This window comes from Leopardus geoffroyi, chromosome B1 (genome assembly GCF_018350155.1).
Source record: "Leopardus geoffroyi isolate Oge1 chromosome B1, O.geoffroyi_Oge1_pat1.0, whole genome shotgun sequence".
Classification (NCBI taxonomy): Eukaryota; Metazoa; Chordata; class Mammalia; order Carnivora; family Felidae; genus Leopardus; species Leopardus geoffroyi.
Genome location: NC_059327.1, coordinates 184108548 through 184131206, shown reverse-complemented (window position 1 = coordinate 184131206; position 22659 = coordinate 184108548). Strand labels below are relative to the sequence as shown.

General features: G+C 42.0%; 2 protein-coding genes and 1 long non-coding RNA gene across 7 annotated transcripts in view; 1 reads left to right on the top strand and 2 right to left on the bottom strand.

The window, feature by feature from the left end:
- The window catches only part of TBC1D19 (TBC1 domain family member 19), a 147650-nt gene that overhangs the window by 84646 nt on the left and 40345 nt on the right, over window positions 1–22659 (top strand). The window lies entirely within an intron of this gene.
- On the bottom strand, window positions 181–15609 carry LOC123596091. 3 transcript variants are annotated; one of them, XR_006711522.1, is made up of 3 exons: window positions 15038–15609; window positions 12816–13300; window positions 181–377 (listed from the first exon to the last, which is right to left on the bottom strand). It is a non-coding gene; the product is annotated as an uncharacterized LOC123596091 (long non-coding RNA). The 3 variants fall into 3 exon arrangements; XR_006711520.1 differs by having other exon boundaries at window positions 12816–13292; window positions 15038–15607; XR_006711521.1 differs by having other exon boundaries at window positions 12816–13140; window positions 15038–15606.
- LOC123596090 (small ubiquitin-related modifier 2-like) lies at window positions 6781–7976 on the bottom strand. The gene has a single exon (XM_045474322.1). The coding sequence runs from the start codon at window positions 7885–7887 to the stop codon at window positions 7600–7602; it is 288 nt and encodes a 95-aa protein (XP_045330278.1). The 5' UTR covers window positions 7888–7976; the 3' UTR covers window positions 6781–7599.

The following is a 22659-nucleotide window of genomic DNA, read 5'->3' as shown; positions in this document are numbered from 1 at the left end:
ACTTTTCTGTTAAAAGTATTGAATAAATAATTAAATGTTTTGAAGTCAGTTTGAAGTGTCCTGATTACTCCTTGATCACCTCACATGCTGATGTTGTAGATGTTCGGGTCCTTACCTAAGTCTTTTTTATATCCAGTGAAACTAAAACATCTTATTATAGGTAGAAAAGAAGTCATGATATAGAATTGCCTAGATGATATTCTTTGTTTTTTTAAAGATCACACATCTATATTAATAATTTGATTTTGAGTGTCAAAATAATGCCATGGAGAAGATATCTAGTTTTCACATAGTAATATCAGCTTGGTTAAATATAAATCAGTTCCAGCTGTTTGGATTAGCAGATTTCTGTCGATGATAGTGGTGGTAGTGTGCATCTGTTTAAGAAAAAGATAGAGTTAAGTAAGAATTTCTCAAGTTTTAATTAAGTATTCATTCCCAGAACTGAAATCCAAAGACTTCATTTATAAAATTAATATTTGTAATAACCTAAAAATAATTTTAAGAGAACTTTAATGATTTCAAATATGTGATAAAAAATAAAGATCTAAAGTTCCATTTTAATATAAAAATAGGTATTAAAATTTAGGAAATACAAAAGTCTGAATTTATTTACTTATGTGACTGATATGTACCCCAGTGCCTAATTGTTAGTAATCAGCAAAATATCAAATATACAGGTAAAGTTAATGATTCGCTTATATATTAATGTTATTTTACTGACAACCTCTAACCTTAAGAAAATTGAGTGGATATGATCACTTTTGGAATGGCAGCATAAGGAGCTCCATGGAACCATCCCCAGCAGAAAAAACATAACTAGTGAAAATTATCTTAGGAACAAAAATATTTAGGGGCGTCTGTTAAGTGTCTTACTCCTGATTTCGGCTCAGGTCGTGATCTCACGGTTTGTGGGGTCAAGCCTGCGTCTGCGCTGACAGTGTGGAGCCTGCTCGGGATTCTCTCTCTCCCTGTCCCTCCCCTGCTCATTCTCTCTCTCTGTCTCAAAATAAATAAATGTTTTAAAAAAGATTTAAGGTATCTGAAGACAGTCCTAAGGTAATACATCAAGTCAGAAAAAAAAAAAAAAGATTCAAGAAAGGCTACTAAATCCCGGTAAGAACCGTCTCTATCACTTGAGCCATGACATGCTCTCTGCTTCCCCTTGCCCCCAGATCAACATGACAGAAGCTTCAGTTCATCTGAGCGTGACCTAGAAGATGGGGTTACCTTCCCCTCTAACTTCCAGTCAAGGGCTACAGTGTCTCTACAGAAAGTGTAGGTGGCCAGTTTTTCTCATATCCTTTAGCTCTTTGTTGCAGATGCGAACTTCCAGAATATTGCTGGCAAGAAGTCAGAGGCTCCCTTCTTCCACCTAGCCTCCCCTCTCAGGCAGGCCTCGGCTCCAAATACGCTACCTGCTCTCAACAGGCTGAATATACTGGGTCCCCACTGCCCTCGCCCCGGTTTGCTCATGGAGTGGCAGTTCCTCACTGGGAGAGGCAAGCTGAGAACACCAGAGGTTCCTGTCCCCAACCAGAGGTTACTGGGGGGAGAGTCTCTCTCTCTCTCTCTCTCTCTCTCTCAAACATTAAAAAAAAAATGGAACGTGGGAAAGTGCAAGCCTGATGGGGTTCTCTAAAACAATGGAGATTTTAATGATAGACGGTTAAGAGGAGGCAATTAACTTCATACGAGCAACTAGCTAAACCAGAAGCCGCCTTGTTTCCCAGAGAAACAGAGAAAGAGACAGCTAAGAAAAGTCTTGCTGGGGTTGAAACATGTTTCAAAGACTGGCCTCAAAAATGACTTCTGTAAAGGATTCAAAATTCAATGGGATCAGACTGGTACAATTTATGCCTCAGGATGTTGTTAAAAACAATAGAGCAATCACCTGTCAATCAGTAGAGCCTAACATGTGGTTGTGATACCAACAGGGGCAGAAAGCTTAGCAGAGGGGTCAGAGAAAGAGACCATTAAGGAGAACTGTGCTAAAACCTGTGTCATCGAGGAGTGACTGTCCACGCAAGACTGTGCCCTCTAAGATACATCAGAGGTTGCACACTGGAGAGAAATAAACGTCAATAAAATATTCCAACCAAGTCAGTAAACAAATAAGTAAGCAAACTCAGCTCTGATGGAGTCTCATTTATTTTTGCTTTTGTTCCTTGTGCTTTTGGCATCATATCCAGGAAATCACTGCCACGACCAATGTCAAGGAGATTTTCTCCATATATGTATTTTTTAAGTTTCTTTATTTTTGAGAGAGAGAGTGAGAGTGAGCAGGGGAGGGGCAGAGAGAGAGGAAGAGAGAGAGAATCCCAAGCAGGCTCCACGCTGTTAGTGCAGAGCCCAGTTCGGGGCTCGAACTCACAAACCGTGAGATCATGACCTGAGCCGAAGTCGGACGCTTATCCAACGGGGCCACCCAATTGCCCCTCCATGTTTCTTCTATGAGTTTTATGGTTCAAGTCTTAAATTTAAGTCTTTCATCCATTTTAAGTTCACTTTTGTGAGTGACATAAGGTAGGGTCCAATTTCATTCTGCATTGTGACTATCTGGTTTCCCAGCACCATTTTTTGAAGTACTAACCTTTCTGCATTGAATATTCTTGGCTCCCTTGTCAAATGTATAGGGATCTACTTCTGTGCTCTTGATTCTGTTCCATTGGCCTATGTGTCTGTTTTTATGCCAGTACCATATGGTTTTGATTATTGTAGCTTTGAAGTATAGTTTGAAATCAGGAAGTGTAATGCTTCCAGCTTTGTTGTTCTTTCTCAAGATTGCTTTGTCTATTCAGGATCTTTTGTGTCTCTATACAAGTTTTAGGATTGGTTTTTCTATTTCTGTAAAAAATGCCATTGGAATTTTGACAGGGATGACATTGCATCTATAGATGGCTTTTGGTAATAGGACATTTTAACAATGTTATTTCTTCTGACGAATTAGGGGTATTTTTTCATTTGTGTCTTCTGCAGTTTCGTTCATCAAAATCTTACCGGTGTACAGATCTTTCATCCACTTGGTTAAATATATTCTTTAGTATTTTATTGTTTTGGATATTAATGTAAATGGGATTGTTTTCCTTATTGTTTTCAGATGCTTTGTTCCTAGTGCATAGAAATGCAGCTGTTTTCTCTATGTTGGTTTCTGTTTCCTGCAACTTTACCGAATTGGTTGATTAGTTAGCGCTAGTGGTGTTTGGTGGAGTCTTCAGGATTTTTTTATGTATAAGTTCATATTAATGCAGGCAGCCTGGGCCTGAGGACCCAGAAGGGGTCCCACAGGATAAGCCAAGAGGGTCCCTGGCTTCACACAGGATGGAAATCAAACACAAGCCAGCAGGAGGTGAAAGCAGAGTTTATTGAAGGGAGAGAGAGAGAGAGCAGATACACACGGAGTGTCTGCGAGACTCAGAAAGGAAAAGAGGGAGTCTTTGCTTGGGGCCTTGGGTTTTATTGACGACTGGGATCTGGTGCACATGTCTTCTCAGGCATCCCCAAACCGGTCAGAACGAAGACAGGGTCTAGGCGACCAGCATAAATCACTTATTCCACGGAGCCGGGGGGGTCTTGGCATCAAGGTGTTCAGTGACAGTGGTCTGGCATATGCACATAATGGCCTCGCCTGGTCACTCCTTAGATGTTATGTATTGTGCTAGAAGACTCCAAAGAAATCATTAACTCTGTGCCTTACAAGGAGGACATACATTAAGGCAGGGCAGGTCCTAGCAAGAACAGAAGCCCGAAAAGAAGCAAAATGAAAAAGAAAACCAACTTTTTTCTCATGGCATCCCTTCGGTTTCCTTGTCTCATTGCCTGCTATGGGATTTTTATCCTCCTTATTCTTAAGGGGTGTTGAAGGGTGAAGGTCTCGTCTTCTGTAGCTTCTTCAGGCTGAAAGGGATCGAAGACCCTACCTACTGGGAGGTATAAAAATCCCAATTAAATGAAGGGCCCCTAGTTGTGGATTGTCAAAGGTGTACGTGAGGCTTCAACCTGGGAATAAAATGGCTCCTAAAGAGCACCCGTTCTGATAATTTTTCTGACATATTCATGCAGAGCATGCAACAACAGTAGCCCCCACAGCAGAGAAAAAACGCTAGCATAACTACTGCTATTGCTAGTAAAAGAAGTTTTTTCCACCAAGCCCATATACCTCCACTAGACCAGGAAGAAATCCAATCATTGAGGGAACCAGAGGCGTCAGACATTGCTTCAATTTGGGTGCGCATGTCAGCCAAAACGTCGGATATGTTAGCTGAGCTATCTGGGATGTATACGCAGCATTCAGTTTTAACGATAGCACAGGTTCCTCCCTGAGCTGCTGTGAGTATGTCTAAGGCCATCCTATTTTGTAATACAGCCTTTCTCATTAATGTAACTTCAGAATTTAACAGCGACAGTCCCCGCATAGAATCATTAAGGGCTTTTGTGGTATAGTTTGTGAGGGCCTCTACATGCCATATTATGTCTTCTATTCCCAGTTGAGGCACGAAAATACTTAACAGGTGATCATACCAGTGGAAGACTGACCGTGTCCAGCGATGAAGTAGATAGGGATAATTTGCAGGCTTCGGTATTTCTTTATGCCAACTCCCTTGCATCCAGGGAAAGCCCAGGGTACAGCGCCCTATCCATCCAGGAGGTAGCCAGGGCCACAAATTTGCGCCACACAGCCACTGAGTTCCATTAGGCGCCAACCACCTGATGCTTGGCCGTCTGAACCAGTCAGTGGCAAACCAGTCAGTTGCTTGTAAAACAATGGTATGGGTACAGTCTCTTTGGGAGAGCCATCCTAATTCACGGGTACTGTTAGGCCAGGCATCATAGGTATGATTTCTTTGCTCCCAACACAAAAGAGCTCTCTGATTTAAGTGACCTATGGTAGGAGTAAGCCACATAAATTCATCCCATACTTGAAAATAACCATCATCAGTATATCTCATATTGTTAGGCTTAATTGTTCCCCACAATGCTTGTTTATTTTCAATATTAGCGTTGGCATATTCATTCATGATTTTGGCAGTCTGGGTGTAGGAAAAAGGTCTTTCATGGCCTGGAGAATTCCAGGTGGTGTTTACCATAGGCCAATAAGAAACCTTTCTGTTAGTGATAGAGATGTCACTATATATGCTCGTATTTGGGCTGAAAACCATATCTTCTATGTATTGGCATAAGTAATGCCAGTCTGTGCCTTGCAAAGGAGAAACCCACCAAGGGAGGCCTGAGGTGCTGGATAAAGGGAGGAGGCCACAAATCCAGCAGGAACTTTTCTGTAAATTATCGGCGTAGTTTTGAGCCCATTGCAAAAATAAATTGGGGCCGTTTAATTTCCCTAGAGCTAGATACGGAAAGAGTAAACTCAGAAAAGTGAAAGATTTTAAAAGCTTCATCGAGCCTTACTTATTGGTCCTTCAGAGCAGCAACTTGGGGTTTTTCCTCGGGTTCTCAGGAATGGGTAGGTGCTAGGAGCTTCAGGTAGACACTGCAGCAGGTATATTCTTGGAAAGATATTTTAGATCGTTGACAGACTCACAGGCATATGTGTCTCCTTCTTCCCTTGGAAGCGGTATCAAAGTTGGCTCCTGTAAAGACTCAGGAGAGATAGGTTTGATTCTGGACAAGTGAACCCAGCTGGAGATAGTTTGACTCTACTGCTGTGGGGGTGCTGAGTCAAACTTGACAGGGCCCTTCCCACTGTGGTTCGAGCTGATCTTCAGTTGACCCCCTTTTCCTTGTTTTGAATGGTACCTTCCTGCTAGTATTGGCACAGACTGCTTGTCTTCAGTGGGATATGGAAGTATTTTATTTCCATGCTTTTGGAGAGACTAGTACTTTACCCAGACTACTAATGTATTTTAAAATTTGGTTGGTTTCCTCAGCAAACCATAGAGCTGCAGTGAGAAAAGGTCTTCCATATTTTAATTTAAAGGGGCCCAATTTAAGACTCCTCCTTGGAACCACTTAGCAAAGCATCAGTAACATCTGTTACCATGTTTCACGAGTTCCTTGACAGAGTTTTGCCTGAGTTCGTTTAAGGATATGGTTCGTTTTGTCCACTTTTCCTGAGGATTGAGGCCTACATGAGGCATGGAGTTGATAGCAGATCCCTAGAGTCACTGATAATTGTTGTGTTATTTTAGCAGCAAAAGAGGGGCCATTATCACTTTGCAGATTCTGGAGAAGTCCAAACCTAGGTATGACTTCCTTTAATGAGGTCTTTTTTTTTTTTTTTTTTTAATATTTGTTTAGTTTTGAGAGAGAGAGAGCGCAAGCTGGGGAGGGGCAGAGAGAGGGAGGCAGAGGATCTGAAGCAGGCTCTGTGCTGACAGCAGAGAGCCCGATGCAGGGCTCAAACTCACGAACTGTGAGATCACGACCCGAGCTGAAGTCACTTAACCGACTGAGCCACGCAGGCACCTCTTCAAAAAGGTCTTAGAAACCTCTAAAGCTCTTTCTATCCTACAGGGAAGGCCTCTACCCACCCTGTAAATGTACTCACATAAACCAACAGATACTTATATCCCAGATAGGGTGGCATTTGAGTGAAGTCAATTTGCCAGTCTTCCCCAGGGTAAGTGTTTGTATGTTCAAATGGCTTAATCAAGAGGAAAGGCATAGGATTGGACCTTGGGTCATTTTTGACACAAATCTCACATGCTCTGGTAACTTTTCTTATAGTCTTGGTTAGATTCTTTCCTCTGAATACTTGATGCAATAGATTTTCCATAGTGTCTCCACCAAAGTGGGTGGAGTCATGTATTTGCTTAATTCTTTTTTTTTTTCATTTTAAACAAGAAGTTTATTTAAACAACAAGATGCCTTGACTTGAAGGGAAAACTATCTAGGATCCATTTCTTTAAAAAAAATTTTTTTAGTGTTTATTTTTGAGACACAGAGAGACAGAGCATGAACGGGGGAGGGTCAGAGAGAGGGAGACACAGAACCCGAAACAGGCTCCAGGTTCCGAGCTGTCAGCAAAGAGCCCGATGTGGGGCTTGAACTCACGGACTGTGAGATCATGCCCTGAGCCGAAGTCGGAAGCTCAACCCACTGAGCCACCCAGGCGCCCCTAGGATCCATTTCTTTTAGAGTAGTTTATCCCTACTTAGAGACAGATTGGCCTACATGTAATACCTACATACAAAAAAGTTATAAAATTATCACTGCTTTCACAATCACAAATAAAGGGCATTAAAATTCTTCGATCGCACGATCGTGGGCAAAGATTTTTATGTTGTTCTTTTTTTGTTAAACCACGAGAGCAAAACAACTTACTCGAATATAAAGATAAGAGCTGAAGGAGCATGCTACTAATGGAGAAAAGGGATATTTTCACGGAGCCAGTATTTTTCCCCACTTGATGTCAGTCAAAACATACCATTGACCGTTTAGTTAAAAACAAATGCAATGTGGTTGTGCACATACACAGTTGCTCTATGCACAATAAAGGAACGGGGAAGGGAAAATGAAGGAACAGAGAAAGCTGTACTGTAGTAGTCATGATGTGGTAGAACCGAATTGTGGTTTTCTAATTGAGCCTATCTTCTTGGTCTGGAGGAACCGAGTTCTAGAGTAAAGTGGCGGGATCCCTGTTTAGTAGCCACCTCCTGTCTGCTGCTGGAACACATCAATTGTGTCTTCGTCCTCCATTTCCAGCTGTGCAGGTGTGTCCGTTTCCTTGATCGGGTGCCCATCGAATCGGAACCTGACCTGCCTCATTGACAAACCCTGCCGCTCACAGTAGGCTTTCATCAGTTTACTGAGTAGCGTATGCCTCTTAATCTTAAAGTACACCACAGAACCATCCTGCCCTGCCACCTTCAAATTAATATGATCATTGTTCTTAGTCGTGACTTCTTGCTTGGGCTTTTCGTTGGCCATGGAGAGCGCCGGCGTCCCCTCAGCTGCCGCTTCCCCAAAGAGGTACTGTGTCCACACCGAGCGAGCACACAAGCAGCACCGGGAGTGGCGGAAGAAGGCTTAATTATTTTCCATTGCGATGCCTTGGGGAGTACATACATGTTATTCAATATATACCTTCCCTTTGAATCCATTTCAGATCCCTCTGTGAGGCACATTGAGCCTCAGAGGGAGTATAGTGTGGGCTTATTTCTTGCAGAGGAGTTTTCTGGAATTAGAGCTAAGACCCGTGTAGCAAGCTCTTCCTTCCTTGCCGCCACTCTTGCTAGTCTATCCGCAAAATTGTTTCCTTTACTCATCGTGGTTTGGTCTGTTTGGTGTCCTTTACAGTACACAGCTGCCACCTCCTAACGAAGCCGTATAGCCCCTAATCATGTTAAACATTTTCTCTTTGTGTTTTATAGGGGAGCCTTTTGAATTTAATAGCCCCCGTTCTTTGCAGATGGCTGCATGAGCATGAAGTATTAAGAAGCCATATTTAGAAGCAGTATATATACTTAACTCTTTACGTAGTTGTAGTGCTCGGATTAAAGCAATTAGTTTGGGCTTTTGTGCTGAAGTCTTTTGCCTCGGTCATACCCTATCGGCTGATAATAGCCTACCTGGTTTTTCTGGTTCCCTCATGCATAAAGCTCCTTCTGTCTGGAGGCCATTCAGCCTCTGGGTTGGACAAAGTTTTGTTCTTTAAATGAGGCCGGCTTGAATACACTTGTTCTGTAATATCCACACAGGTATAGATTGGAATCCCCTGCTTGCCTTCATCGGGTAATAGAGTGACTAGGTTGAAACCTTGACACAACCTGAGGGTTAGTTACATCAGGGGTGTCAAGGAGGAGGGCTTGATACCTCAAAAATCTCCCTCCTCGTAACCATTCATGTCCTGACCTCTAAAACCCCTTGGACTTGATGTGGGATCATGACATCCAGATGTTGTCCTAGCATAAAGTTGCTAGCGTCTCCAGCTAGTGGGGCAGTCACAGCCACTGCTCATAAACATCCTGGCCAGCTTTCTGCTACCAGATCTAACTGTTTGGGGAAATAAGCCACTGGTCTAGCAACAGGTCTGAGTTTTGAGTTAGGAGTTAGGACGCCCAAGGCTCTTCCTCTCCTTTCTCACACACGTAAGGTGAAGATCTTTCCCAGGTTTGGGAGCCCCAAGACAGGAGCAGTGCTCAGCATTTTTTTTTTCTTCAGACCTTTGAAGGCTTGGTGGCAGTCATCATTCCATTCCAGGGGTTCTAACTCACTTCCTTGTAATACTCTATAAAGGAGTTTGACCAGAAGGCCAACCCCGGGAATCCAAATGCAACAAAAAGCTACCATGCCTAAGAAGGCTCTTAACTGCCTTTTGGTTTGAGGTACTCAAATATACAGTATGGCCAGTTTTCTGTCCTGGGCTCATCCATGTCCGTGCCTCTGGAGTGCAAATGTAGCCCGCATGTTGAACCTTCTCCTTAGAAGCCTGGGCTTTCTGGGGAGACACTCTGTACCCCCGCTGTCCTAAAAAGTTAAGGGTGAGGATTGTGTTTTCGTCAGAATCCTCCTGGCAGTCAATGTATCATCCACACGTTGAAGCAGCGTCCCATTAATCAGTTGTAAATCCCATAGTTCCCTTTTTAAAGTGCTCCCAACAAATTCGGGCTGTCTCAGAAGCCCTGAGGCAGCCCTGTCCAGGTCAACTGGGAAATCTCACAAGTATCAGGGGTAGTCCATGTGGAAACAAAAAGATTGGAGTCAGGGTGTTCTTGTGTGCAGAAGAAAGCACCCTTTAAATCTAAGATCATAAACTAGTTTGTATCTGGAGGAACTGGAGTCAGTATAGTATAAGGGTTAGAGACCATAAATCCTGGATAAAGCATTTCACCCCATTTGGCTTCTTAACTAATAGAATGGCGGTATTGCGGGGTGACTGACGAGGGGTTAATAATCCATATTTCAAATTTTTCTTTTTAAAAAAAAATTTTAATGTTTATTTTTGAGAGAGAGAGACAGAGCACAAGCAGGGGAGGGGCAGAGAGAGAGGGAGACATGGAATCTGAAACAGGCTCCAGGCTCTGAGCTGTCAGCACAGAGCCTCACACGGGGCTCGGACCCTTGAGCTGTGAGATCATGACCTAAGCCAAAATCAGATGCTTAATCGACTGAGCCACCCAGGCACCCCTCAAAAATTTCTTAATCAGAGGCCAAATACCTTTTTCTGTCTCTGGTCTTTGCCTTTTCCAAGGATATTCTACATGTGGTCTTAGGGAGATAAGAATGTGTGAAATATTACTGGCTCTGCCAGGAACTTCTGTTTCCCATTGCATCAGGTATTATTCTGATTGCAGTATGGCGTGGTATACTATCTGACACATAAATGTTATTTCCCACTGGCCTGTCTAGGCGTCTTAATCGTTATAAGCTTTGTTTTCTCTGCATTTGGTTCTGTCAGTCCTATTTGGATGGCAGTTTGTGGCTTAGCAAGGAAGTCACTCCCCGGTAAAGGAGTAAGGCACTTAGCTATCCGGAGAAAGCTTTGTGAGAGCAAGAGCGAGTCCATGCCACAAGCTAGTAGAAAAGTAAATGGTCTCCCCTGTGGCCATCTATCTATTCTAGTAACTGTACAAGAGTGCTGGGACAGAAGCCCATTATGTTGAGTCAGGACAGAGTAAGTGGCTCCTATGTCCAATAAAAATTAAATTTCCTTACTTGCCACATGAGGGATCACCCGAGGCTCCTGGCTCCTGATATGTTATGTTGAGATATCGGGGATGAGCCATAGGAGAGGTCGGGCCCCTTCAGTCCTCCATAACTTTGGCCAATAGAGGTTTTGGGACTGGACCCATCTTCCTTTTGAGGTGGGAATGATCCTTTCTCCAGTGGCCGTCCATCTTACAGAAGGCACATTGATTGGGGCCTGGCTTTTTGTGAGACTTTGCCAGACTCTGGCCTCACAGGCTTCCAGATGAAGTGATCCTGGAGTGCAGGGTGCCCCAATGCCACGGCCAAAAGCTGGGCATGGCATTTATTTTGGACAAATTCATCCTCCTTCTCTGATCTGTCTCTGTTATTAAAGATGGCAAAAGCCATATTCAACAATTGGTTCCTAGGAGTTTGGGACCCAGTAATTGCCTTCTGTAATTTTCTCCTGATGTCTGCTGCAGATTGCAGGATGAATGCACAACCCACAATGACTGCTCTTCCAGAGAAATGGGGTCTGTATGAGAGTATACTTCTGGAAAGTCTCCACTAGAGGACCTCCAGAGAGGCTCCAACGAGAGCTGGGTTTTCATCCTTTCCTTGAGTTACTTCCCCTTATCAAAATAACTGGCTTAACTATACACGGTCTCATTCTCTTCTCTACAGTGCCACAATGAGACAATAATAAGATCTGTAGGTTCCCCCAAGTCAGATCAAATACCAGAGTCAGTTCCATGATGTCAGGTGCCTCTGCTGATTTAGGAATTGGGGCCATGCAGGCTTTATACTGTCCTTTGGGATCCTGATACAGGACCATAAAGGGTAACACAGAAGGCACTTCATTCCATTTCCCTTCCCTCTTACAATATAAATCAAGCTGTAAAATGGTATTGTAATCCAAAGTCCCATTTGCTGGCCAGATTTCTTGGTCTCCCAGTGGATATTGGGGCCAAGCCTCATTACAATAGAATATTAACTTCTTCTTTTTCAACCTATCCAGCATGAAGTGTGCCTAATTATGTAACAGACATCCTAACAGGGAATCCGTTGGAATGCTCACTGTTGCCCCCTTTGAGGACCATAATCAAGGAGTCAGGCTGGGGCAAAGGGAGGATAAGATTCTAGGAAAGTGTTGTTCACAATGCCAGAGATCTAAGTCAGAGCATGGAGTCATTGGCCACAGTGGCCCAAGCCTAATGAGTAGGATAGAAGTCATGGAGTTTCCTAGAAACCAAAAGGGGAAAAATCATCTCTTAAGGATAGGGAAGCCCGCTAATGCAGAATACTATGGTCAGAGAATATAGTTATGTAGTGGCAAGGAGAACAATTTAAAGGGCAAAAAAGGAGAAAATTCAGAGGGGTAGAAAGGGGTATAGCAGAGTGATAGGGTCGGGCATAGTGAGCAAGAGGGTGCAAAAGATTCCAGCTTGCCACATGTCTCCTCCCCCATCCAACAAGGAGACATCACGTGGCAGTGACCAGCCTGCCATGTGTCATCCCTATAAGCGGAAAACCCAGTGCAACTGGGGGCACCAGGGCCACTTCTTTATTCTAAGATTTGGGTCCTCAGCGGGATTGGCTACCAGTCCCCAACACCATTCCAGCATCCCAGAATTGCCACGAGGAGACATCCACCCGGCAGTGGAAAAGAGAGCGAGCAAGTGAGCAAGAAAAAGAGAGCGATGGAGAGACGATTTGGACTCTATTCTAGGAAAAAACCTGTTGTGGATCGAATGTGGATCGAATGTGGATCAGCCGCGGGCCTATCTTCCACTCTTTTCTGCTTTGGTTTCTCCCAGTGGCAGCCCAAAACCACCATGGGGGCTCAGAGCACTGGATGACCAATCCACCTGTGTGCTTCCTGGGGCGAGCCAAAAACTACTGTAGTAGGAGGGGGTGGTTTCTATGGGACCACTATCTATCTCGAATAATCTGTGATACTTCCCTTGGCCCTTATTTGCCTAAGAACACCTTTCCTCGGGGAGGAACGTGCATCCCTCTTCTTCAGAGCTGAGCAACTCAGTCTCTCACGACAACTAACAGCCTTGAAGTTGTCTGGAAGCCAGAGTAAAAAAAGTTTCAGAGCTGAGAGAGAACGGGGAGTAAGAGAGCAGGTTTGCAACCAGTTCTTCCAGTTTCCCTTCCCCACTGGAGAATGGACCAGTTACACATCAGCGTTAAACCAACTGTTTCCCAGAGGAGGAACTTACCGGTTCCTGAAAGCCAAATTGTGCTTTGCAGACTCAATCTGAGGATACTGCTGTTCTTCTGAGGGTCCCTTTGTGGTCGCCAAGATGATGCAGGCAGGCTGGGTCGAAGGACCCAGAGGGAGTCACACAGGACCAGCCAAGATGGTCTTTGGCTTCACACAGGATGGAAATCAAACTTGAACCATCAGGAGGTGAAAGCAGAGTTTACTGAAGGAATAGAGAGAGAAAGCAGGTACAGTTGGAGTACAGGAAGTCTTTGCTAGGGGTCTGGGGTTTTTATTGATGCTCGTGGTCTGGTACACGTGTCTTCTCCGGCATCCCGGAACTGGTCAAAACAAAGACAGGATCCAGGTGTCTGTCATAAGTCACTTATTCCCTACAGCCAGAAGGTCTTGGCATCAAGGTGTTCAGGGACAGTGGTCTGGAACATGCACATGATGGCCTGACCTGGTCATTCCTTAGATGTTATCTGTTGTGCTAGAAGACTCCAAAGAAATCGTTCACTTTCTGTTGTGCTAGAAGGCTCCAAAGTAATCGTTGTCCCTTATAAGGAGGACTTACATTAAGGCATGTGGAGGGCAGGGGTGCAGGGCTCAGCAAGAATAGAAGCCAGAAAAGAAGCAAAGGAAAAAATTTTTCCTCATGAGGTCCCTTCGGTTTCCCTGTCTCCATAACGTCCGCAAATAAAGACAATATGCTTTTTTTTTCTTTCTTCCTATTCAGATATCTTTTATTTCTTTTTCTTACCTGACTGCTCAGACTGGTCTTTCAAAAACACCAATCCAAATGCCACTTGTGTGATGAAAACCAAAAAGATTAAAATCCCTCCCGGGGCCTACATGACCCTATGTCTCTGACCACTTCTCCAGCACCACTGTTTACCTGTTCTGACATTCTGGCACCCTGTATTTCAGCCACCCTGATATTTTCACTGCTCAAATTCCTTGTATTTTTACCTCAGGGCCATCAGACCTACAGTTCCTTTGATGTGAAAGACTGTTACCTTCTCCTCTTCTCCAAGGAAATTCCTCTTTTTCCTTCAGCTCTCAGCTAAAATATCCCTTTCCTCACATAGACCTTCCCTGACCTACTGCCTACTTCCCTACACAAACACACATACCAAGGTCATGGCCATCTACAGTGTACTTTTAAAGTATTGTGTAGTACTTTTCATACCTTTTATTTATAGCTCTTATTATGGCTCATTTGATTATTTTATGATCGTCGCTTCCATATAAATTCAGTAAGTGTTTTGGTCCCCACTGTTAATTCTAGTGCATGTCATGCTATAGATACTGAATGAAAACGTTTATTTTAACATCAGACTTTTTTTCATTGATGAGGTTTGATTTTTTTTCATCGTTGAGAAAGAAGCTTTCTTCTTTTATCTGAAAGCGTAATTTTAGTAATTATTGGCTGACCAAAGTTTCACTGTCATTGTATGGGGATCTAGATTTCCTTAAATGGAGTTTAGTTCTAGATGTGGCGGATTTTTTTTTATGAACTCATTCCTAAGGGAAGCAGATTAGTTCATGTTGCTCAGTATTAAAGACATAAAACAAATGAAACCAAACAAACTAAATGCTACGTGACAAAAATTTTAACTAGTTAAAATTTTTTGGTCCTTCCAGTGCTAATTATTTTGATCCTGAACACGAAACTGTTATGACACTAAGCATGAATACGTAATAAAATCAGCTAAGGGTCAGTGATGGCATGATTTATAGCATGTTGACCTCTCTGCTTCAGTGTGTGGGGAGAGAAAGTATAAATTTAAAGGTGACAATTTCATCCCATTTGGTGACTGGACAGAAGAGGATTGTCAGTTTCAAGTTACAATTACAAAAGCTTTTTGGTGGTGGTAAAGGGGGCTTTACCACCAGGTAACAGGTAACAAAACTGCCTCCTTCAGTGAAAAGAATTAGTAAGGGTATCCTTTTAAATGAGACTGGTAACAGGGGCGCCTGGGTGGCTCAGTCAGTTAAGCGTCTGGCTCTTGATTTCGGCTCAGGTCACGATCTCACAGTTGTGAGATCGAGCCCCGCATCAGGCTCCGTGATAAACGTGGAGCCTGCTTGGAATTCTCTGTCTCTCTCTCTGGTCCTCACCCGCTCTCTCTCTGTCTCTTTCAAAATAAATAAAAACATTTTTTTTTTTAAAGTAATGAATGAGGGTGGTAACAACTTCTTGAAATAAGGGCCAGAATGAACCCTTGAACGTACCAGCCTGCTTCTCCACAGTTTCGCTTTCCATGGTTTTGGTTACCCATAGTCAGAGGTAGTTCAGAAGCAGATGATCTTCCTTCTGATGTACAGTCAGGAGATCGATGGTAGCCTGAGGCTACATCAACTGCCTTTGTCATTTCCTTCACTTTGTTTCATCACGTAGGCATTTCATTATCTCACATCCGCACAGAAAGAAGAAAGTGAGTATAGTATGAGACATTCCGAGAGAGACAGACGATATCCGCATAACTTATTACAGTATAGTGTTATAGTTGTTCTACTTTATTATTAGTTATTGTTCTTAATCTCTTACTACGCCTTAATTTATAAATTAAACTTTACCGTAGGTATGTATATGTAGGAAAAAACATAGTATATATAAGGTTCCATACTGTCTGTGGTTTCAGGCATCCACTGGAGGGTCTTAGAATGTATTCCCTGCAGATTAGGGGGGACTATTGTGTATTCATTTTGCCTCTCCCACCCAAACCTGGAAAACTTATAAGTGACTGAGTCTGACAAACAGGACGATTTTATGAACAATGGATGTATTCTCTGAGAAAAGCAGAATGGTCATCAGTAAATATTTATTGATCTCTAGATTATATGTAAATTATATTACCTTTGATGCTAGCTAAGGAGGCAAAACAACATAAATGTTATGCAATTGTTTTAATGTGTTTGTGTAAAACATTGGATATTAATTAATGTCACAAAGAATAATATTGTAGGAATGTGCTTTAACCTTTATTTTCCATTTTTATCAATATTTTAGTCCAATTGTTTTATTTTTTTTTTTTAGATTGTAAATAATTTTTTTCAGTCATAGATCTCATGGCCTTTGCTACTTTTAGTACTTCAGTAATAACGCTAAAATAAGCTTTAATGTGGATCTTTATCCCTCTAACATAAAGAAAAGGATAATTATAATGCCTAAGCTTTGTGTTGGGAATTATGCAGAACTAAATTTTCCTCATGTTGACAGTTATTAAGGAAACACTTTCCATGAGCCTACCTTTTTAAAAAAATTTTTTTTAATGTTTATTTTTGAGAGATGGAGAGAGAGTGTGAGCAGGGGAGGGGCCGAGAGTGAGGGAGACAGAATCCGAAGCAGGCTCCAGGCTCTGAGCTGTCAGCACAGAGACCGACGCGGGGCTCGAACCCACAAACCGCGAGATTATGACCTGAGCCGAAGTCGGATGCTTAACCAACTGAGCCACCTAGGTGCCCCGTGATCATACCTTTTAATAATTTATTTTACAAGTAGTCTGACTTCTAGAGAGAAGTTCATTTTGTGTAATAAAATTGTCTGCATTGAAAACAATATTATCAGAAGTTGAGTTCTGATTTTTCTCTGGGAAAAAAATTTATTCGGATATGTGCCTGTTTGTGTCTGCGTGAGAGAGAGATAAAACAGAGGGAAGTTTGTTTTATTGTGCGTTTTTTGCTTGTTTGTTTGTTTGTTTTTTAATCATTAATTACAAGCTTTCCTTTGGCAGAACTGCTTAGGTACACAATTGCTTTATGAGGAAATTGTTGGTAATAATGGAGCAAATTTAATGTTTCTGGCCATGCCTTAGGACATAACCCATTTATTGAGTTTTGGGACTAGACTACAAAATTAGATGGCAGGGGGCATTTCTGTGTCCACAGATAGATGAGAAAACCTCCAGTAATCCTTCTTCAAGGAAAACCCGGGTCTGTGTTACAAGGATGCACTAGGTACTGCCCCTGAGTGACCCTAAATTAGTTAGTTACCTAAATTTTATAGGCAACAACCCTGAATATTATAGAAATAATGTTTTGAGTAATAAGTCAACTTTTTAGTATTCCAAAGTTTAGTTTTTAGTTTGCATGAAATTCTTAAAAATGCTTTCTGATACTGAAATTTTTAGATTGTCAGTTTTAAAATGTGTTCGGAAGATGCCCCTTAGTCTATGTAAGTAAATGGGGAAGTTGAATCATTTTGGGGTTCTGGTATGGCGTGACAACCTAAAAAAGTTAACATATGGTCCAAAGTGTATACAATATTCATAAAGAAGAATTCCTATATAGTAAAGGGAAGACATGGGGACTAACTCTGTTGTGTGGTAAGCCTTCTATCATGTGCCTGGTTGATCTAGCATATAAGAATATGTCATAGTTAACAGATATTTCAATGCCACTGAATGGAGTTTAAGAAAGGCCCAAGGGCAATCAAATATCACTTATTCATGTCTCCATATCACACCATATCAAGTGTGTTCTCTTGCAGGTACTGTGTTAGGTCCCGCATAAAAAGATTTTATGAAGCTCACATTTTAGTGGAAAATGAGGGGAAAGGCAGTTGCACGGTTATAATTTCATAAATGTTCTGATATACGTTTATGTAATGATCCATGCAAATAGAGTTAAAGCAGATATAAATTCTAGGAGTAGCATCGTATACAGTTTAGTGGTGGCTTCGGAATAGAAATGTTGTAAGAAACGTCTGGTTCTTAAAGGCAAGGAGTTTGGAGGAGAATGGGGACAACAGAAATGAACACCAACTGCGTGCAGACAGTAACTGGTGAGGAGAGATTAGCTTGGCATGGCAGTGAACAGCTCGAGCGGTTCAGGTTAGCCTTAGTGAGCACCTGATACAGAGCAAGGTCAGTGTGAGCTGACAGGAGAGAACAAATAAAGATGTGTCAATGCCATGATCTATCTGTATAATCGCTTCCTCTTGAATACGTGTTCAACTCCCTTGCCTTCCTCCTACTTTCTAATAGTAATTACCTGACGAAACCTTAACCCCGCTGGAATACAATTCTCCACCAATTCTGTGGTGGCGGTGTGCATTTGAACGTGCCTGGAGGAAAACACGCAACTAGCTGTGCTTCATTTATTCATTCATTCATTCACTCATTTATAGTGAGCACTAGCAGGGGAGAGGGGTCGACAGAAAGAGAGAGAGCGAGAATCCCAAGCATGGGACTCGAACCCTCGAACCATGAGATCATGACCTGAGCCGAAACCAAGAGTCAGACGTTCAACCTACTGAGTCACCCGGGAGTGCCTGTACTTTAAATTCGTGACCGCTAACCTCCAGAGAGTTGTTCCTTCGGCCCAGATATTCTACTTCATTTCCCTAGCCCAGTCATCCATCCATTCTGTTATCTAGCCAGTCTCTTCGATGACTTTGCACGCCTCCCGAATCTTCATACCCCCACCTCTTTTTCAGATGATGGCTTTGAGTCCTCTTTCTGAAAAAAGTGAAAGCTCTGAGAAGAGACCCCCCCGCCCCACATATTCCCAGCACCTGCACCCATATGCTCAGCTTTTCTTTCATGTTACTAGAGATAAACTGCCCTAGCTTTTGTCTATGAGAAAACCAACATCTGCATCTGGACCCTAAAACTCATGTCCCTTTGGCACTCAAAAGCAGTGCAGTTGTTAGTTTTTCTTTTCTTCTTCTTCTTTTTTTTAAGTTTATTTATTTATTTCGAGAGAGAGAGAGAGTGCACATGTAAGCAGGGGGAGGGGCAGGGAGAGAGAGAATCCCAAGCAGGCTCAACCCCGTCAGCGCAGAGCCCCCACGAGGACTTCACACTCACAAACCGTGAGATCATGACCTGAGCTGAAATCAAGGGTCAGACGCTTAACGGACTGAGCCAGCCGGGTGCCCCTATTAGTTTTTCTACTGTCAATTTTCCCCTATCTATTGGATCGCTCCTCTCAGTGTACAAATGTGCTGTCATCCCTCTCATCTAAAAAATAAAGCAAAATAAAATGAAACAAAAATCTTTCTTGATCCCTATTCTTCCAGCTACAACCCCATTCCTCTGTTCCCTTATTCAGCAAAACCTCTTTTAAAAAAATCCGTAGATATTGTTTTCAATTTCCATCCTCCTATTCTCTCTTGAATCCTCCTTTATTTCATTTCTTTTTGTCCAACTGTTCCACTAAAGTCACAAGTCCACTAAGTCACAAGCGACTTCATATTGCAGAATCTTGTTCCCACTTCTCGTCTTACTCGTTTCATTCAATTAATCACCCCCTTTCCTTGTCTTCTCTTTATTCACTTGTCTTCTAGGATATTGTGTGTTTTAGTTGCCTTCTCTCTTACCAGCTGGCATTCTCATTCACCTTGTCTCATGTCTCATCTCCTTGTCTTACCCTGGAGTACCCCAAGGATAAGTCTCTGGACCTCTTTTTTTTTCTCTTTGTATTTGGTGATCTCATCTATTCTCACAGTTTTATATCATCTGTATACTGACAACTCCCCCATTTTATATCTCTTTCTGGACCTCTCCCTTAAATTCTAGACTTACCTATGTGCTTCCAGGGGGCTTTTCTTCTACCAAAAATCTTATTACCCCAGGCTCATTTCCTGACCACTTCTAGGTCCCTAATTTAAGTAGCAAACTTCTCCCAATGCATGTGCCTGCATTATCTGTCTTGTCTGCGTTATTTTTTTCCATTGCACGTAGCATGTGACATACAATGTTATTTTGAACAGTGCCTGCCACACAGTATGTGTTCAGTAAATATTTGTTGGAAGGAGAGAGGGAGGGAAGGGAGAGAGAGAGAGAGAGAGAGAGAGGGAGAGGGAGAGCGAGCAAGCCATCAAAGGTAGATTTCCGTAACTGGCTAAATGTGTAGGTGGAGAATCAAGAATGACTGGATTTTCTGGTTTCGCATAGTTACGAGCATGGTGGCTCTGGGAATTCAGATTAGACGCTCAGAAAGAATGTACAGGTTGGAAGTCACACAGAGAAGGGGAAGGTTTTAAAAGTTTGTGTTTTTCTTATAAGAATGTGATAAGAAGATGAGAGCCCGTGCCTAAGCAAGAAACTAGACCAGAAAGAGGCCTTTGTTTTTTTTTTTCTCCCAGTATTCTCCAGTCTTTGCAAGCGAGATTGTTAGCACGGTTATCACCTGTTTATGCATGGCCTGTTAAGTTCCAGGATCTGCTGCAGATACTTTATTTACTTTAAAAGGAATTCTTATCTGCAAGGTAGGTTTATTCCCATTTTACGGATGAAGAAGCAGAGACTCAGAGCCGAGGCCAGATCCGCCCAATGTCAAAGCCCTTATAAGCCACTTTGCCCTTTCATTTATGAAAATTCAAATCAGGGAAGAGTGTTTTAAGAATCGTTTTTGCAAATTTATCATTTGAAATTCTCCACATTGGTGTGAGTAAAAATGCAAGAGCCAGAAGTGAAAAAAATTGTGTAATAGTTCTAAGCGATTTCCAATTGATACCCATTGTTTCTTATGTGCTTTTTAATAACTCATTTCTTAGAAACATTCACCATAAATTTTTTCAAGACACTAAAGAAAACTGTAGGCTCGAGTAAATCTTTTATAGCTATATATAGACATCTTAGGTGTAATTCCGCTGTATAAACCGTAGTTGAGACTTACACATGCAAGTTCTTACAGCTCTTCTAAATAAAGTATGTCATTACCATGTGTGACCTCATCCTCATCAAGTTCAGTTTTCACTTAATTACTGAGTAATCAAAGTTAAGCTTTCTAGTTAATTATCTAGTTAATTTCTGGTTCACTGAAATTGTCATCTTTATATAATCACAACTTTTTTTAAAAAGTTCATTTATTTTGAGAGAGAGAAAGAGAGCACGTGCGAATTGGGGTGGGGCAGGGAGAGGGGGAAAGAGAGAGTCCCAAGCAGGCTCTGCACTGCCAGTGTGGAGCTCAACACGGGGCTCAAACCCAGAAATCATGAGACGATGACCTAAACCAAAATCAAGAGTCAGACGCTTAACCGACTGAGCTACCCGGGCACCTTCACAACATTTTATAGCAAATTTACAATTGAACTGTTACTTCCTTACAGTTACCAAATTGGTATCTCAGAAGCTAAAACAACTCTGGTTAGAATGGAAGTTGGCAGGGGCGCCTGGGTGGCGCAGTCGGTTAAGCGTCCGACTTCAGCCAGGTCACGATCTCGCGGTCCGTGAGTTAGAGCCCCGTGTCGGGCTCTGGGCTGATGGCTCAGAGCCTGGAACCTGTTTCCGATTCTGTGTCTCCCTCTCTCTCTGCCCCTCCCCCGTTCATGCTCTGTCTCTCTCTGTCCCAAAAATAAATAAACGTTGGAAAAAATAAATAAATAAATAAATAAAGAATGGAAGTTGGCAGATCTTCGCTTGCACACGAGGCTGGCACACTAGTGCATAATGTCTGACGTATGACCTCTCTCTGGCAATATCCCTTTACAGGCACCAATATTCTCTATAGAGTGGTCTCAAATATCTTGCCTTCTCTGTGGCAAAAGACTTAAGGAGTATATATTTAAGCACAGAACTTCTCCTGACATTAGTATGTTCCCACTAGCCTGCTAAGGGAAAGTTAATGAAAACATTTCTTTAGGAATTGTTTTCCCTCCAGACAATGCTAGAAAGATATGTGTAGGAATATTTCTTTTGCATTATTTTATTTTACTTTAATTGTATTAGTTTATTATTGGTTGTTTTAGTTTATTATTATATTGGCTGTATTACTTTATTAGTTATTTTAATTGTATAGTTTATTAGTGCTGCTATAACAAATTACCACAAATTTAGTTGCTTAGAACAAATATACAGCTAGTTAGTTAGTTAACGTACAGTGCAATATTGGTTTCAGGAGTAGAATTCAGTGATTCATCACTTACATACAACACCCAGTGCTCATCACAAGTGCCTTCCTTAATACCCATCACCCATCTAGCCCACCTCCCTCTGTCAACCCATAGTTTGTTCTCTATCATTAAGAGTCTCTTGTGGTTTGTTTCCCTCTCTTCCTTCCCATTCCCATGTGTTTATCTGCTTTGTTTCTTAAGTTCCACAAATGAATGAAATCACATGGTATTTGTCTTTCTCATTGACTTATTTCGCTTATCATAATACATTCTAGCTCCATCCATGTCATTGCAAATGGCAAGATTTCATTCTTTTAGATGGCTGAGTAATATTCCACTGTAAATATGTACATCACATCTTCTTTATCCATTCATCATTTGATGGACATTTGGGCTCTGTTCATAGTTTAGCTATTGTTGATAATGCTGCTATAAACATTGGGGTGCATGTATCCCCTTCAAATCTGTATTTTTGTAACCTTCGGGTAAATACCTAATAGTGCAATTGCTAGATCATAGGGTAGGTCTGTTTTTAGTTTTTTGAGGAACCTCCATACTGTTCAATTTCTTTTTATAAGAGTGGCTGTACCAGTTTGCATTCCCACCAACAGTGCAAAAGGGTTCCCCTCTCTCTGGATCCTCAATACCTGTTGTTTCCTATGTTGTTCATTTTAGCCATTCTGACAGGTGTGAAGTGGTATCTCATCATGGTTTTGATATGTATTTCCCTGATGACTAGTGTGGTTGAGCATCTTTTCATGTGTCTGTTAGCCATCTGGATGTCTTCTTTGGAAAAGTGTCTATTCATGTCTTCTGCCCATTTCTTAACTGGGTTATTTGTTTTTGGGGTGTTGAGTTTGGTAAGTTTTTTATAGACTTTGGATACTAACCCTTTATCAGATATGTCATTTGCAAATATCTGCTCCCATTCTGTACGCTGGCTTTTAGTTTTGTTGATCATTTCCTTCACTGTGCAGAAGCATATTATCTTGACGAAGTCCCAGTAGTTCATGTT